Source organism: Manacus vitellinus, unplaced genomic scaffold (genome assembly GCF_001715985.3).
Source record: "Manacus vitellinus isolate BGI_N305 unplaced genomic scaffold, ASM171598v3 scaffold_22_pilon, whole genome shotgun sequence".
In the NCBI taxonomy this organism is placed as follows: Eukaryota; Metazoa; Chordata; class Aves; order Passeriformes; family Pipridae; genus Manacus; species Manacus vitellinus.
In genome coordinates this window covers 2,958,244-2,976,328 of record NW_021939632.1, presented here as the reverse complement: position 1 = coordinate 2,976,328, position 18,085 = coordinate 2,958,244, and the positions used below count along the sequence as shown (strand labels likewise).

General features: G+C 48.1%; 1 protein-coding gene across 1 annotated transcript in view; it reads right to left on the bottom strand.

The window, feature by feature from the left end:
• ITGB5 (integrin subunit beta 5) overlaps positions 1 to 18,085 on the bottom strand; it is a 54,909-nt gene that overhangs the window by 17,360 nt on the left and 19,464 nt on the right. The window contains exons 5-9 of the mRNA XM_018072694.2: positions 15,334 to 15,495; positions 13,798 to 13,893; positions 12,672 to 12,761; positions 9,102 to 9,236; positions 5,612 to 6,041 (exon numbers count right to left, since the gene is read on the bottom strand). Coding sequence (XP_017928183.1) covers positions 5,612 to 6,041; positions 9,102 to 9,236; positions 12,672 to 12,761; positions 13,798 to 13,893; positions 15,334 to 15,495 — 913 coding nt within the window. The remainder of the gene's footprint in view (positions 1 to 5,611; positions 6,042 to 9,101; positions 9,237 to 12,671; positions 12,762 to 13,797; positions 13,894 to 15,333; positions 15,496 to 18,085) is intronic.

The window sequence follows — 18,085 nt, the reverse complement described above, 5'->3', positions numbered from 1 at the left end:
TTTAGGAAGCTCTAGGATAAACATGCAGTCTGACTGAGTCTTGATCACATCTTAAGAGAGAGATTTTACCACAGCGCCATTGTCTTGTTATTTATTGTGGCCATAAGGGCCCCTGGGCTATGCAGTGGCTCTGTAGAGAGGAGACCTCAAGATACCTGAAGCCAAGTTTGCTGGCTGCTAATGGGCACCCTGTGCCCACACAGCGTGACCACATCTACATACTTTTGTGTTTTATAGCCCAGACTCAGCTGGTTTTTAGCTCCTTGTCCCCTACCCTGCTCTTTGGTGAGGAAAAGGGACATTCAAAATCCAATAATCCACTCTAATGGAAAAGGATTTTGGCTCAGAGGACTTTACCTGGTTCTGTTCACCCCAACCCACTCCCCTGCCCTGCAGCCCTGACAGCACACACAGCTGCAGCCGCTGACCGGCCCCCTGAGCCCCCAACCTGCTGCTAATGACTGGGACTATTCCAAAGCAACTGGTACTGTGAGGCTGCAGCTCAGTGACCCAAGCTGACACTGCATTCTCTGTCATCAAAATATAAGCCTCAAATATGGCGGTAGATGTGTGTTCCCCATCCTCCTCCCACACGAGAAGCAGAGAGGGATTGATCTGTGAGGCAGCTGCCCCAGCGACAGAGCTGCATGTCCCTGCAGCTGCGTGGCTCACAACTGCACTAGCACTTAGCAACTGCCAAAAGATTATTTTTAACTTCCATATTTATATGGTCATTTTATCTCTCCCCTTCAGGTCCTTTTTTTACTAAGCAGTGCTCAGATTCCACCTTTTTACACAAACTAAATAAAAAAAAAAGACCCAAATCAAAAGCCTAAAGATAACAAGACTTGACATAACTTAAAAGGAAACACTGCAGATGTGGTTTAGGCTCTGTTCCCTATCTTCCTTCTGCAACAGGCCAACCTCTTCCCTTCTGGTAGGGGTACATTTGCTTCATGCCACCCCAATCACGGCACAGCCACAGACAGTGGGCACAAAAGAATCTTCCCTTCCTCCCCAAACCACACTCAACCCACCACCTGCACCTCAGAAATTAATAAATCAACTACCCATTTCTTCTTCTGGTAAAAGCTTACATATTAGGAATGAAGACAATTAAGACCAAAAAAAAATGCTGGTGTGCATCTGAAAAATGTGGATCACCTTTATTCTCCCACCTCAGCTTTCACATGCACACCAGCATCTTCTGTCCAGGCACTACCACTGGGTAGGTGAATAATAAATACAAAGGTGTGTGTGAAATATCCTATTTCACTAGGATATGTCCATGAGCATAGTGATTTGTACAGTAACAGACCCAACCTGAAACCCCAGGGTGGAGATACCAGCAGTACCATCAAACTCAAGTGTAACTCTCAAAGCTCGGGGCTGTAATGCAGGACCAGAAACTGAGGCACTGGCACCAGAGCCATTGTCCCACCAGATGCCCTCAAACACAGCACTGTTAAATGCCATTCCGGTGCTCGGGACAGGGAACACCAAAAACAAATTGCAAAAGTATGAGTGAGATTTCTAACTTGAGGCTATGTTAGAACAAACAGAATAGCCTTATCTCCCTGGGCTTTAGTAAAGGCTAAAACTCCCTGAGCTTCCCCATTTACTAAAACCAAGAGAGGAAGCATTCAGAAGTAAATACTGAGGACTTGTACATCCTCAGCAGTTTTTGAAGTGGTTTCTGGAGGGCAGCTGGAGTCGCATTGCATGTCAGCTTGGTTACTCTCTGCAAAATAAGCAGTCACTTTCCAATGAGCTGTCCCTTCTCACATCCCATCGCAGAAGTGATTCTGGCACTTGCATGTACCTGCAGATTTGACACTTTATTGCTGAGCTGAGTTTTTTGTGTCACTGGAAGCCCTGTGCTGGCAAGTGAGGCCATTCTCCACCTCCTCTGCTCCGAGGCATCGCGATCACGCTGTTCTTTAGCCAGCCACAATCTTTAGTCACCTGAACCAGTTAAGATGCTCACAGCAGCTTACAAGCTAGAGAGACTTTCCAGGGCTTGATTTACAGGTGCATAGCATTTATAAATCTGATTTATTGTCTAATTCTAAAAAAAAGAAGAAGACAAATCCCAAAAGATCTGATCCCAAAGCTGCGCCAACGTCAGCAGTTGCTGTGTTGCTCAGGCAGTATGGATTTTCCAGACAAATCCTTTGTGTTTTAGGGGGAGGAATGGCTGCAGTGTGGTGAGTGCTCTTCACTTACACCTCATTAGCAATGTGCTTGCACACAACCAGAGTCCTGGGCTGAAGAGCACAGGACAACCACACAGGGAGCCAGGGAACAGTGGTGATGGGTGAGGGGAAATTTCTCTAGAGACACCACGATGCCATATTACTCTGCATCCCCCCACTCAAGAAAAGATAGGTCTGGGGCAGTGAAGCTAATGAAGCTTGGCCTCTGGCAAGCCAGTCTCTCTTCATTAGAGGCAAATGTGTGATGCCCTCAGTGGGGCCTCTCCTCCCTCTTGCCACCTAGTTTTATGGCACCTTCAGGAATGCAATTAGCGCAGAGATGTTTCCTTCTTTGTCAAACTGCCTGGCAGGCAGCCAAGGGGTTCAAAAGCCTCTGGGTTGTGCATCCAGCTGCCCCTTCCCCAGCCCAGCTGCAGGCAGGAAGGTTTTCAAATCCCCTCTCACAGCCACCCACATTTCAGAGCAAAGAGGCCAGAGCGATGTGGCGAAGGTTTCAATGCAAAAAGGCAACTTCTCCATCCAGATTAAAACTGGGAACAAAGGATTCTTGGATTTGGGAAGCGACTGCCTGCTTTGTCAGAGCATGGTGCTGCGGACAAAAAACACAGCCACATATGTGCAAAGCAGTTTGCATGAGCGGATTTTTACCTCTCAGCTTGAAAAATGTGTTTTCCTCCTGGTCCTCCCCCTCCTCTTGGGTCAGGTTGGACTGGCTGCTTTCCTACTGGCTTGGCCTGAGATAGGCACTCAGAGGTTCATGATATCATCTCATTCAACAACTTGGGCAGGTGTAAATGCATTTGATGGGAGACACCACATCCTGTGTGTGCTAAACCTGAGGTTGGGTTCCATTGGGGTGAAAACGCTGTTCAAAATACAGTCATCAGTAAGGCACTAAGAGGAGGCATTAAGTGCCTTCTATGCTACCAGAGGATTCATAGAGTATAAATAAAGCCCTTGACAACAGTGATGAGTTCCCCTCATGGGTGGAAGCCAAGGAACTCCCTAGCAAGGACAGAGACAACAAGCGATCTGCAGCAAAATGACAGCTCCCTACGTGCTGCTTTTTTTGGTTTGTGCATTAGCTAAAACCCACTGGTCTCTCCTTGCAGTGGGATTCAGCCTGTACTGGGTACTGGGATGCCAGAGCCTTTCAGGGACAGTGAGGGCAGAGTGGCACTTCGCTCCCTGGAAGGAACGGGATACCCCATGCAACTGCCCTGGAAGTCATCCTGCCCCCAAGGCATCACCTAAACCCTTCTGGCTACCAAGTCTACACAGCTCAGTGCTGAGCTAAACACACAATCTTTTTCAAGAAGGCCTCATTTGTAGGAAGGAGAGAGTTTGCATCTGCTAGAACTGCCCAGGGATGTTTGTGTAGCAGAGGGCTGTTTGTCAGGGGCAGCTTTGGACACAGCCTCCCCCCCCCCTACAAGCTCAGACACTCTTGGTAGGCTGGTGAAATCCCAAGCCTCTTGGCCTGACAAAACCACCTCAAAATGTTATGTCACTGGCCCAGCGCTTGCTACAGCTCAGATTTAGCATCATAACTGCTGGAATAAAAAAAACCCCAAACAATGAAGCCAACAAACCAAGAGCAATAGAAATACCAGGAGGCATAGGGAGAACCAGCCCACGCAGCCATGCCAGACTCCATTCCATTCCTGGAGCAAAGAGGCTGCTTGGCCTCAGCCTACCCTTTTGTTTTCTTTCATAGCTATAAAAATAACTTTTAAATGACTTTTAAAAACTTTGGCAGATCTGAAAACAGCTATGCTACTCTTCCCAGCACCAGACACCCTCCACAGGGACAGAATCAAGCAGGTGCAGCAGAAGAAACGCAATTTGCTTTCCTGTGGAGCGGCAGAGCTCTGGCTCTCCTGCTGAAAAGGAAATTTGAGCAGAGGGGTGTCCTTCTCTTGCAGCAACTGCTACACCAGTAACCTCCAACCTCTCTTTATAGCACTGCTGCCCTTAAATATACTCCTTTTGGATGGGATGATGCTATCAAAGCAATATGGTTCTTTGGAGAACCCCCAGGCAGTACTGCTCTTAATTACTTCACAGCCGAGTTTATTTTTTCCCTCATCTACTTTCAAATACCTTTTTCCTGCTTGCTCACCCCTATTTCCGCTCCTGCATCAGCAGGGAGAGTCCCAGCCCTCCCAGTCTGGGCAGTCACTGTGGGAGGTGGTACTGCCCTTTCTCACTGCTCTGCAGCAGGGAGCTCCAGAGCAATTCCAAAACCCAGAGTATCACTCCCCTTATCTTCAGCAGTGACAAAACAGGCTACAGGAAAATCAGCACAAACATTCTCTACCTCTATAACAACACGATTGTCTCAAGCAGCCAGAAACTTGCAACCAAAGGGTGCCCCATCACTTACTGCCCAGCTCTGAAACATGCAGGGTAAGATAAACAGCAGGAAAAAACCCTGACAATTCCCTGGAGAAAACGTGAAAAATAGCTATTTTTTTCCAAGCTTACACTTGTTTCAGAAATTCTGTCCAGGATTTTCAGCTAAGGAAATATTTTACTTGCTTGAAAGCAGGCAAAGTTTAAAAAATCCTTTGCCCAGATCGAACTGGGGGAATTATGTCTGGGGGCTAATCCAGGCAATTACATTCAAGGTAAATTATGTGACCTTGGACTGATGAGGTTTTAAAACCATTTTAGCAAACACAGCTAAATAACTCCTCTGCCTTTGTTTAAGCAAAGCTGACTGGCTACATCTTTCCCAATGAATGACTTGTTTTCCTAGTGGGAAGAAAAATCTATACATAAAATACCTTTAGGAATCTTTAACACAGCTTTTCTTTAATAAGTAACAGCCTGAAACACAACCTTTCTTTTCACTTGCGATGCACCAGGGGATTACTCCAAATGTTTCATCTTTAAAAAAAGATTGTTTCTGCCTAGGCAGGGAAGGATGGCTCACATAGAAAAAATCCAGCCTATGAAAACACCAAAAAGCTTCAGAGGATTCTGAAGCCTGTGCTAGTTTACTCTTTCCTAAGGATATATGTTAGTGTGCAAGAGATTTGCATAGTTACATCAAAATAACATCAAAGCCAAGACTCCGCTCATCTCCGTGGGACCCAGGCAGCAGACAAGCCTGCAGGGAGCCTTTCACTCCGACACCTGCAAACCCAATTCTGATGGGGATAATGCAATTTTGGTTCTTTACTCTGGATGCACTTAAACCTCTCCCTCCTTTTTCCCATAAGGAAAACTAAGAGAGCACAGATTTCTCCAGAAACAGGGCAGACTTGGGCAGGTGGGGCAGGCGCAGCCCCTCACACACTGTGCACAGCCCAGCCCAGCAGCCTTCCCCACTTCAGGGTGGTTCCCCCACTGCCACGATGTGGAGGGCACGAGGGAGGAAAGGCTCCTACCTGAGCAGAGGACTCCCTTGTACCTGGCGCAGGAGAAGTCGTCGCACTCGCAGAAGGGCCCGTAGATGTTTCCGAACTCGCTCTCGTAGCACAGGCACTGGTTGCAGCTGCACTCCCCTCTCCCGCTGCACAGGGGTTTGCCCTCCGCCTCCCGGCACATGGCGTGGTGCATGTCCCCGCTGGCCCCCTCCTCGCACTCGCACCTGGCCCCCAGGTAGCCGGGGTCGCACTCGCACAGCCCGCAGGTGTAGGTCCCGTTGCCGCTGCACTTGCCGCTGGCGGGCGCGGCGCGGCCGGTGCAGCCACAGCGGCAGTTGTAGGTCACGGCCACCTCCAGCGTGTCCCGAAAGCCAGCGGGCTTGATGGTGAAGGTGTGCGAGGTGTCCTCGGCAGGGCAGCTCCGCGCCTCCACGGCCACCTCGAAGGAAACCTGGAGGGCAGGTTGAGATGTAGGTTAAGGGGCACGGCCCCAAAGCAGCCGTCAAGGGTGTCCCAGGAAGGAAACAGCAGATGTCCTGAGGAAAATCCATGGAGCGGGGCCAACTCAGCGCATTGAGTTTCATTCCCAGGTGTGCAAAAAGCCCCCTAACAACTGCACATCCAGCAAGAGCACCTGCAGCTCAATGCACCAGCATCTGCCATGAGGGGTTAGACAACCTCAGCGTTGTAAAACTCTTTACTGTCAGCCATTTACAGCAATTTTCCCCATCAGGAACCCTTGCTTTCTGTGAGATGGGAAGGAACCCACCTATTTCCAAAAAGAAACAGGGCAAAACTCTAGCAAATAGCCCAGTTTCCACGCTGTTAAAAATAATAAACTCTGTCAGAACAAACACTATCAAATATCTAACCAGCACAGCACAAGGGCCTACAAGATCATGGATTCAGAAGGTTTTATGGGACTCCTGATTTGCACATGGAGATGTGCACCAGCCACAAAATCCCAAGCTTTCAGCATGCCATTTTTTTTCAACAGGCCATTTTTAATGGATGCTTCTATCAAGACTGACTTCAGAAGAGTTACACATCATTATATGGTTATACATCAACCCCCTACTCGTTTTATGTGGCTACAATCCAGTGTCAGGGATTTTCTCCTGGAGAAAACCAAGGCCATACAATGGCTGCTCGTTTGGTCCCTGATTTAATCCTGTTGTTTGATGGGGCCAGCCAGCACTGCCCAGAGCTGCCTCGTAGCAAAGAGGATTAACCTTATTCCAAGGAAATGAGACCCTTTCCTCGGGTCTCATAATTCAGGAGGGAATTATTTCTCTCTGGAGATATTTGGGGGTCACCTCAAGTTCTCACTGTCTGCACTGTCCCACATATCAAGGGGTGATGTACAAAGGATGGCAGAGCAGCCACCTCCAGTGGGAGAGCTGCACCCCCAGGAAACCTCCCTTGACATCCCCCTCCTTCCCAAGGCCTGAAGCAATTAAGATAGGAGCTCAAATTACAGAGGAGAAGGAGATCAGAAAGCAAGCTAAAGGGATCAGGGTAATCCTGCTCCCTTTCACCCACTGACACCCACAGCCCCAAGACTAAACCCCAGCAGATTAGGGTCCAGTGCCAGCATTATCCTCTTTGGGGAAACTTTCTTAGCAGGAGTCAAATCTTGATCCATGTGGAAGCACTGGGGCAGAAAGCAGTTGAACAATACGGGAAGGAGGGACACGACCCCCACAATCCTGTGGCACATCTCCCTGTGCAAGCACCTCTATACTCAGGGTGCACCTAAAACAAGACTGGTACCAGTGCCAGCTCCCTGCTGGGCTCACTGCCAGACCTCTCTATAGCACAAATTGCAGTGGCTGGAGCAATGCCCCTGCTCCAGCCAAAGCCAGGAGCTCGGGATTACCTTTGCTTCCTTGGGGGCTCGGGCTTTGCCATGGAAACAAAGCCCTACAGGGATCACTTTTACCCACCCATCCAAGATACAGTAAAGTCAGCTAAAAAAGCAGGGCTACCTCCCTTTTTAACACTTCACATGATCCTTATTTGGCAGGGTAGAACTGCTACTGTTGACTCTTTCAAACTATTTTTATATGCCTCAGCACTGAGAGCTCTGGTATGTTTGCAGAGTCACTCTTCTCAAATAAGGCAATCAGGCTGCTAACAAACCCACGCCCATGGCCTCAGACAGCAAAAGTCTGGAGAAAGGGAGGAGGTTCCCCACTGGTCTGAGCCCTCCTGCCCTAGCCCTGCAGCCCAGCAACCTGTTTATCTGCTTCAATACTCAATTTAAACATGCAAAGCTTAGCTTTTTTGCTTTTTAAAAAGCACAGGATGGATTATGCCATGTATACTGTTAACATTAAGGAGGAAATGATAATTTTAGTCTGTGCTGCCATCCAACGCCCTAGGAACTGAACACACGAGAGGAGGGTTGCTGCCTTTCTGAACACCCTCTGCCTTTTCTTGCAGTACCTCCAAAGTTAGCCATGATCCCTTCACTCACTGACACAGGAAAGACAGGTTTAGATTAGAATCACAGAAGCATGGAATCATTTAGGTTGGAAAAGACCCTTAAGATCACTTGAGTCCAATCACTAATCAAGCACTGCTGAGCCCACCACTAACCATGTCCCTAAGCGCCACATCTACACATCTTTTAAACACCTCCAGGGATGGTGCCTCCACTCCTTCCCTGGGCAGCCTGTTCCAATGCTTGACAATCCCTTTGATGAAGAAATTTTTCCCAATATCCAATCTAAATTTCCTCTGGTGTAATTTGAGGCCATTTCCTCTTGTCCTGTCACTTTTACCTGGGAGAAGAGACTGCCACTCACCTCACTAGACCCTTCTTTCTCGTAGAAAGCAATAAGGGTCCCCAAGCCTCCTTTTTTCCAGACTAAACACACCCAGCTCCCTCAGCCCTTCCTTATCAGACCTGTGTTCCAGCCCCTTCACCAGCTTTGCTGCCCTTCTCTGGGCACACTCCAGCTCCTCAGAGTCTTTCTTGAAGTGAGGGGCCCAAAACCGAACACAGGATTTGAGGTAACTCACCAGTGCCAAGCACAGAGGGTGGATCACTGCCCTCATCCTGCTGGCAATGCTATTTCTGATACAAGGCAGGATTCTCAAACAATAACAATGAAACCTGAAATATTTAATGGACTGGGAAAAGATCAGCAGACCATGGAAATAAAAATTTCACAGCTGAGAGTGTGATGTGAATATCTGGGATTACAGGAAAAAAACCTGTTCTTGACTACTGTGTTCTCCTGCCTGTTTAAGACCTTTACCTCAGTGCTGTAGACAAGACACCTGTATTCCCTCTTTCCTCACAGTTGACCTAAGGCTGATCTACACCACCCAGAACTATTTCTAGAAGAAACACACTCTCTGGGTTTTTTATATCATCGTGGCACAGCATGAGAAGAGCAGAGGAAAATGAGCAAAACTATATTTTATTGCCCAGGACCACTCATCGAGAGAGTGAAGTAGGTGAAACAACCTCTCCAGGGAACAGACTGAAAGGCAGACTCACCGTATCTCCAATTTTGAGATCCCCACACTTCCTGAGCCCAGGATAGGACAATCCATCCTGGCAGGTGGCAGTGAAGGTCAAGCCAATGTCCTCAGGGCTGTCCCAGACCGTGAGCTCCACCTTGGACCGAATACTCTAGAAACACAACAGAAAAGCAAACCATCAGGCTCCCAAAGACAGGGGGGTTTCTTCTGCTTTAGTCTCTTCTCCTGATGTTTCCAGATGATGGCTAGGACATCTCTGCACCTATATGAAAAAAAATCACCCCTGCAAACACATTGACATTTGAGTTTGACTTAACCAGCCCAAAAAGCTTCTGATGAACACAACTAGACTCATGGGGGGCTGCCTACACACTAGGATAAGTGTGATAACCATAGCAGCCAGTACTGAAAATATATGGATGCACAAGAGAAAAAAAGAAGAAAACATTCTCAACCCCAGATGGAGCATCTCTGAGGTGAAGGTCAGAGCTCTGTGTGCACATCTGCACCTCCTCCTCCCCATAAACCACCCCCTTAGTGAAGTGCAAAGCCTGATTCTCCACCAGCAGTTGTCCTACAATGTCTGTTGTACAGCACAGAGAAGGTGTAAAACTGCATTAACCTCTGTCCTGCTTTCTTCTTTTCACCCAGTTGGTCAGAAAAATATATTTTCCCTCCTAGGATAATGTGCCAAACAAAAAGCATCCCTTCATAAGGATCAGCTGGAAACAATGCCATGGGAAAAAATAAATGAACAATCTCTTTCTTTGCAAAACTTTTTGAAGTGAAAAGCATTTTTCATCAGTGAGGTTTTGGTATGCTCCTACTCTCTTTCTTCTGCTTCTCATCTCTCCGCCCTACTGCATGCACAGACTTTTTAAGTCACAACAAAATGAAGTTTATAAGTATTAATTTGGAATTATGTTTTGTTTAATTCTTCCAATGGCTGGAACTGATTTTTATACAAGTGGTGTCCAAAAACGACAAAGTTTTTCAAAATGGAGCTTTTTGTACAAATATTCTTATTTTCCAAAGCCAGCTTCCAGCTCCATCTGTCTCCCCCTTGTCTACAACCCGCACCAATGAGGTCAGATTAAGGAAAAGTGCTAATTCAGACCTCTTGCCAGTACATGTGATGACAAACCAGGGTTCACAGGCCAGCAAAGAGCCAACACTTTTGGAAACGGACAGGAAATAAATGAGTTTTGGCTGAGTGAATCTAAATAGTCCTTCAGGAAAGAAAGGAAAAATTTCCCATCTCTCTGCTATAACAGAGAAGCTGTTCATGGGGTGGCAATTGGGACCATCCATCACCTCTGGGCTCAATGTTGCATGTGCCAATAAATCTCAGGATACTGCTCGGCCCCAAATTATCCTGTAGAAATCAGCTGCCACATTGATATGCTCTCCTGTCTTCTTTCCCAGAGCATCTTGTCTGGGGCATGGCAGAAAACAGGACACCGTGCCAGACCTCAGTATGACCTTGCATGGGCTCTTCCTATGTTCATACACAAATGCCAAGTTTTCTTATTACCCTCTATGGTCATTCTGTTAATCTAATTGTGATTTGCACTGTTACACAACGATGTCTTCTGACAGCACCACAGCCACCACGGAGGTCAACCAACATGAAACACATCCAAGACCTGCCTGGATTTAGTTTAGGAAAGTGCTTTTTAAACCAGTGTCCCATTTTCTCTCTTTGGTCCAAACTCAGTCTTGTGTCTGGGCACAGCCCCACATGAGCCATTCCATCTCTCAGGTATGTTGAGATTTGGGGGAAGGATCTGTTCTTAGTTTTTTTTAGTTTTTTCTTTCCTGCCCTCTTAGTGAGGGCAGGAAGAAAGTAGTCCCTGTTCTCTTCTGCTTCACACTTTGCAGGATAAGGGACAGAAGACAGCATGCTAGGCAGAAGAAAAGAGAGTTGGAACATGAAGGGATGGGGGGAAAAGGACCTTGAGGGTAATGTAAGACCCACACAATTCCAATGTGTGCATCAGTGGAGGGAAGCAGGGGAGAGAGGACCAGAGATGTCCAAAGCACTGAAGGGAAGAGGCTGAGCTCAGGCCCAGAGCACCAGCCACTGGCACCCTGCAAGAGAAGATGGTCCCTGTCATAGATTAAGGATTCCAGGCTCAGAGTTTCCTTTCCATAAGAAATAAAAAAAGGTTTACTCCCACTTAGAAAACAGAATTTTAACCTTCTCCCTCAGTGAGAATTTCCTCCATCATTTCAGGACAAAAACAAAGCTACCAAGAGGGGATGGCTGGGCAGGTGCCAGGTTTCCGGCAGCCTCAGGCTGCCTGCGGTGCAGGCAGGAGCTGCCAGCTCCTGGCAGCACACCCAGGGATCCCGGCCCACACCCATCACCCAGCTGAACAGGCAAGAAACCAGCCCACGTCTCAGCAGCCACTCATCCCACAGAGGTCATTCCATGGGGCACACCTTGGTCTAAGCACCCTAGTGGTTTCCAGCCGGCTGCACCGCAAAGTTCACAAGCAAAGAGACGGAGGGAGCAGATGTGGAGGTGTCAGATTCCCAACAGCTTTCATTAGCTTATATCTATCTGCAAAGGCTTGAGGGGTGCTGAAATGGAGACACAGATGCATATTTCATCCATGAAACTGAGGCAAAGGGATGTTTTCATGTGACGGTGCTGAGATCACAAGCAAAGCCAACGTGGAGTGAATGTTCATTTCTTTCTCCCCAGACAAGCTTCTTATTCGCAAGACTCTCCGTCCTCAAGGGGACAAACTGGGACAACTGGGCTTTTGTTTTGCAGTATCTCCAGGGCCTCATTAGCAGCATTAGCTGTTCATTGCCTTTCCTCAGAGGGTGAAGCTTTGGGAAGCACTCTTCCTAAGGGTATAACCAAATGCTGTTTTAACTGCAGAGAGCTGGAGGCAAAGGAAAGATGACTTTTACAGCATAACACAATCCTACATGGCCTCTGGATATGTGAATTCCTCCAAAGATGTTCTTCCTCGCTCCGTTGCACTGATGAGTACAGTACTAAGAAGAAGAAAGCTGTGTCCATGGGTCCCACTCATGAATAACTCTATCTGAGGGCTGACCTATTGTGGGGTCAGATCTCCATGCCCAGCACCTAAACAGCAATATCTTTCCAGGATCATGAAGAGTTGACTCATAAGGATTCAGGGAGAAGACCAACTTGTGATGCACAGAGAGCAACACAAGGATGTGACCTCAGCTGGAGCTGGTCTCATCCTTGGGAGGCCTCTGAACATCAGATAACAAAAATATAATCTATTTTACCTACTGGTGGGGTGCTCTGAAAGAGAGCTGTTTTAGATGGAGGCTGTATTTTGAGGGTAATTCTGCACATGAGAGATGTGGGGTGAAATTTCTGCTGTGCTGCAGGCTCTCTTGGGCATCCCCATGCTCCTTCTCCTCCTCACACACCTTGCTTCCCTCCCCAGGGCGGACATCCCAGCCCCAGCAGCGTGCAGAGGACCAGGGAGGGAGGTGGCCAAGCTGGGTGGAGCCTGCCAGGGAGGGGGGAGCCCGGCTGGCCGAGCTCCTGGTACTTTTCACTTCAGCAGCTGTGGTATTAAAATGCACTTACGTTGTAGGCTTTGACGATCAGCTCAATGATATTCTTGGAATCTTTGTGCAAAATCTCCACTGTTGTCCCAGGAATCAAGGCAGTAAAGTTCTTATAAAAAAAAAAAAAGGAAAGCAGAGGGTGAGGAGGGACCGACCCCATGCCAGGGACATTGGCCACACACGCTGCCCCATCACCCAGCGGTGTGCATGGAATGGTTTGGCTCCCATTAACGTGGAGCTTTCAAAAGTAAAGCATCTTTAACGAGGCATGTCAAATATTAAACAAAGCTCAGGGCCACAGGACAGGGACAAACAGACCTGGGTCTGCTGCCGGAGCCGCTATGCACTCGGGCTGGCCCAGGCGGGAGGGAGGTGCAGCTGCCCCAACTTCCCTCACAAGTCTGAGCATCCCCGGGAGAGGGGGTGGAGAATGAGCTCAGCCCTCCTGCTGTCCATGGGCGAGCAGCAGCATCCCGACCATAGCAACACGGCTGCTTGTTGTTTCTGCTTGAGTCTCGAGAGCCTCAGCAGAGGTTTCCAAAAGCGACCCCGCCTGAAACACCATCCCTGCACCTGCAGAGTAGCAAAACCCTGCAGGGCAGCTCCAGACACAGGCCAGTCCTTGTGCCTAGGGCCACCTTTTCTTTTGGGAGGCTAAAGCAGGAATGGCAAGAGAGTTCTAATTGTGTGTGGCATGTAAGGGCCCTGGACTCCGTGATGGAAAAACACAGCTGGGCAGAAACACTGTGCATGATTAGGTAATGGGATTAAGTCACTGCAGAATGGGCTGAGCAGGTTTCTGCTCTCTGGCATGCTGCATGCTGGCAGCCGTCCGAACATCAAGATTAAGATGGAGTCTATTTTAGGCCTTCACATGCTCACTAACACATATATATCTGTTTGCTCTAAGAAGCTTTAGTGCTTTTTGCTGAAAGGACTTAGCAGGGCGGGACAGCGGCTGAGCCTTGCCTGCCTGCACCAGGCAGCATGTGGCCATGGGCATGCACACCTATCACTGCACACACATGTGTTTGCCACTGCACACTCGCCTGTTTGCAGTTGCCTCCACTCCCCAGGGCATTTCATTCCATTCCTCAAGAGGCATTTCAATCTCCCCCCAGCCCGGGCAGTTTAGCTGTGCTTACCTTGTAGAGGACATAATGACTTTTTGTAACAGCAAAAATCAGGTGGATGTTGTTTTCAGCGAGTTTCTCCCCAAGAAGCGCCAGGGAAGGATAATCCTAGGGGCAAAAAAGGGCAGAAAAACTGATGGGTAGCACAGAAATAAAGATTAATCTCATTGTTCTTCTCCTCCCAACAGCAAAATTTGTTCCAGACACATGCCATGTTTCGCTGTAGGATGAAGTCCCTGATGTACCAGCATAATCCCAACTGAAACAGTAGAAGTCCCTTAAATATTTCTGCTGCACCCTTCACTAGAATACATGACTGAAAACACCATTAGCTACAGCAAAACACGAAACACTGAATTTCTTTCTTTTGTTCCTTCTTTCTTTCCACTTTGCCATCAGCAGACACATGTGTGTACTAACTAGCTGCTACCTCCAGGGATGAGAGGCAGGGAGATCTAGAACTGCAGCAAGTGGATTTTTTTTCTCCCAAAGTGGAAACGTTCATTGCCTGATTTTTCTGCATACTGAGACCATAAAGAGATTACAATAAACTCTTTAATTCTGCAGATATCCCAGACAGAGAGGACGGCAGGGAGATACTGCTCTAGATATCCACAAGCAACAAAATAACGAACCAGGGCTCAATTTCAAGAGACCAGCTTGAGTTTAGAACTCCCACCTGCTTCTGAAGTGCTGTCCTTGGAAAAAAATCCACCTGATTTACTTGCAGACTAACCGGCTGATTGAGAGCCTCGGAGATTCAAACATGGAAACACCAAGGAAGCATCCCCATGCCGGCTCCACAGCATTAACTTCACATCAGTACAGGACTGTGCTCCCTTATGCATATATACACTTACCAGGATTGCATGGATGGATGGAAAGGGGTTCAACCACAGAGCCCAGCTTGTGGTCATAACACAAGCCACCCAGATTCACCTCCCCTTATGGGGTGACATCCATTCAGGAATCATAATTAGTGCACTATTCTGTAGAAGGATGTGCTAATGAGGTGGCAGGCAAGTGCTCATTCATTCCAGAGGTTTCCTACACTGAGTTAAATTTTAAAAAGGGCTGATTTGCCTATTTATTACTAAGATCTATGTTAGTTTTGTGCTCAAAGGCTGTGAATAAGAGAAGCATTCTGTTGTACTCGCTATTGTAGCCACATCACAGTAGATACAGCTCCCTCAGGAAAAAGCTGGCAGTCCACTGGAGATTTTAGAAAAGGGACAACATATTCTATGCTTCCTCTACACTTTGCAGGCAAAATACAATGCTCTTCAGGACACCAAGTTAGTTTTCACTCTCTTGCAATGGGCCCTGAAAGAACTCGCTACACTCCTAACTTGTTTTTGATCATCACAGAAGCATTCACTGTGGGGGGATGCCAAAAGGGAACAGCAAACTTTATTTGCAAATTGCAGGACCAGGTCAAACCATGCTGGTCATGCGCTGTATTTGCCAAAAGATGCTGGAGTGGGGGGGTTGGCTGGTCTCCAGAGAGGTTCGAGGTCTCTGAGGGCTGGGCCCCTGTGTCCCACTCACCAGCTGGCTGGATGCACTGTACTCGTTGGCTTCATTCAGGTGGCACTGGCCATCATGGGGCTGCACCAGCCCCCCCAACTTCCCGTCCAGGGCTATGTGTGGCACATCATCCGTAGTGAAGACCAGCAGGTGAGATGCCTCCTTACGCCAGCCGATCTTCTCCTGGAAGAAAACAAAGCCTGTGAGACAGCTGGTCTGCCCCTGCCAAGCCCACGCTTCACCCCTCACCCTGCACATGGTCCCAGCCACGTGCCTGGCCAGCAGCAGACTCATTAGCACTAATTAGGAGAGTACCATGCTCCTGTCCACCCATCCCTGGTAAGAAAACAAAGTGTCAGGAGCCCATCCAGCATTTCCCAGCATCTCCTTCCAACACACTTACTTTAAAAGGCATGAGGAGGTATGTGGACTGTCCACCAGACCTTCTCTACCCAGATCCAAGAATAAGAATTTCAGCTGCTTTTACGGCCAAAGGAAAGCTGCCAACTTCCTCCACACACATTTAATCTGACCTTGTTTCCTCAGCTCTGTGGAGCAGCCAAGGCAACAGCAAGAGCAAGAGCAATATCCCTGCTCAGCATTTTCATTACCGCCCGCTCATAAAGGCTGTTTCTGAGCTGTGACGGACAAAGTGAGGTCCCTGACCAAGGGATCTGGCTTTGGTGCACCTGCATTCATGCACAGGCACTGTGCCCTGCTCCCCTTCTGCACACATCTCCTGGAAGCTGTGGTGCCTCCAAGCCTCTGCCATTTCATTGTGCACCTCTACACATGCTCCAAACGGCTCCATCCCCCCTGCACCACAGCCCAGAAGAGCAGGGACACACACAGCCAGAGCAGAGCGGGGCAGGGACCTTTAGCATTGGTGCTGGCACTGATCCACATACAGCTGCCCTGCACAGTTCGGCCATGAGCAACTTCTGCCTATTTAAAAACATGGTAATGCCAAGACGTGCTCTAGTGGTCCCTACAAAAGCACTGAAGTGTCAAGCACAGCACATGAATTGTCCTCCAAACCCTCCTTAGTCACTCTGTGCAAGGACCAGACATCACTGTCTTCACATGGAGAGAGATGCAGGGATTTTTTCCAAGTAAAGAGATAAGATTTAGATTCTAAACATTTCCTTCCCATTGAGCTTCCCCAGGTTTCCAACTTTGCATCAGCTCAAGAAGCAGATCTGTGCCTACAACAGCAAGTTGAAGCACTTAGTTGCAATGGAAGTGGAAGGAAACAGAGGTGCCCAAAGAAAATTTTTGGAAACCACAGCACTGCAGCAAACTCTTTTGCACTCACTGGATGCTCCTGCTCATTGTCAGCTCATTGCCAAGCAGGGTGGGTTGGGGTCTTGCTGCCAACCAGGGCAGCTAGATCCTGCCATGGCACAAACTGGAGCCAGAAAGGCCCATCACCCGGAGGTTCCCCTTATCCTGGCCACCCTGCCCATCTGCCAGCAAAGACACAGCTCCACACCTTCCCTCTCCACACACTTCCAGCTTCTCCATCCCTCCAGATCCTGGCTCAGAGCAACACCACACAAATGCTTTGGGAAGGGACGAGGAAAAAGCTAGTAAAAGCCTACTGATGGAAACATGGTGCAGATGAAGATGCCCAGCTCCTCCAGAGCTTACTGCTCAGCTTATTTAGCAAAACCTGGGCTCTGCCCTGTTTACCAGCACACGAGCTGCCACAGTCCCACAGTAAAGGCACTTCCTTATGGAAAGCAGGCATGGGCAGGGCAGGAGGGTAGAGCAGGCAGAAGGGTGCAGAATCATGTCTGCTAGCACAATTTTCGCCTCTAAATGTGAGTCATAGCCCAAAGGTTGCTGATCTTTCTGATAAATATAACTCTTCCTTCAGGGACACTATGCCAAAGTAGACTCCTTTTTCCTCCCTATTTCAAAAGGTATTTTTTCTTCATGGTATTTTAAAGACCCACGCGATGCAAATAAGGCCATAGGAAGAAATCCTTGGCAACACACTTCCTTTGCCGTGCACCAGCACATTACAGTCCAGCTCAGTATGCAATGAGGACTTATTTGCTCTGGGAAGCAGGATTTATTCCACTGAAGTTACCCAACTGGACAAAAGACTAAAACATCATGCCAAAATGTAACTTCTTAAGAACTCAGCCCAAAAGTGATTAAAGCCCTAACAGTGCAAGAGGCAGATTTCAGTCTACTCAGCCACCAGACAGAAGCCCATCCAGTTCACTTTTCTTTGAGTATCCAAAGCTGATTTCTTTTTAAATGATTGAGGCTAAGAAACTTCCAAAGAGATTAGAAGGATTAATCTGAGTTTCATTTCCTTAGAAATGTGCTACACACAAAGAAAAGGAGCTGCATTTAAGCAGCAGCTAAAAAAGCCACTTCAGGGGTGATGCTGCCGGTCACCTGCCTGCTAAGCCCACCTTTAAATCATGGGTTAAGCACCCCTTTGCAGACAAACTTTTCATGCCTCTGACAGAATTTCCCACATCAAAACTGCTGTGACTGCTCAGTTCAGGAACTCACTTCCAAAAAAGCAACGAGCACCCAGCATCCAGGCACTGAAAGCATTTGATGCCTCAGAGCATCAGACCAGTGTGTTTTGGATGGGGTGGCCAAGCCGATGCTGATGCCACACCGAAAGAGCTGTAGGTCTATGAAAATCGCCCCCAGGGAGGCTGGCATACTGAGGAGTCACTGCATCTCACAGTGCCTCTGCCAGCGGCTTCCAGGCACTGGAAAAAACAGCTCTTTAGCATGCAATTTC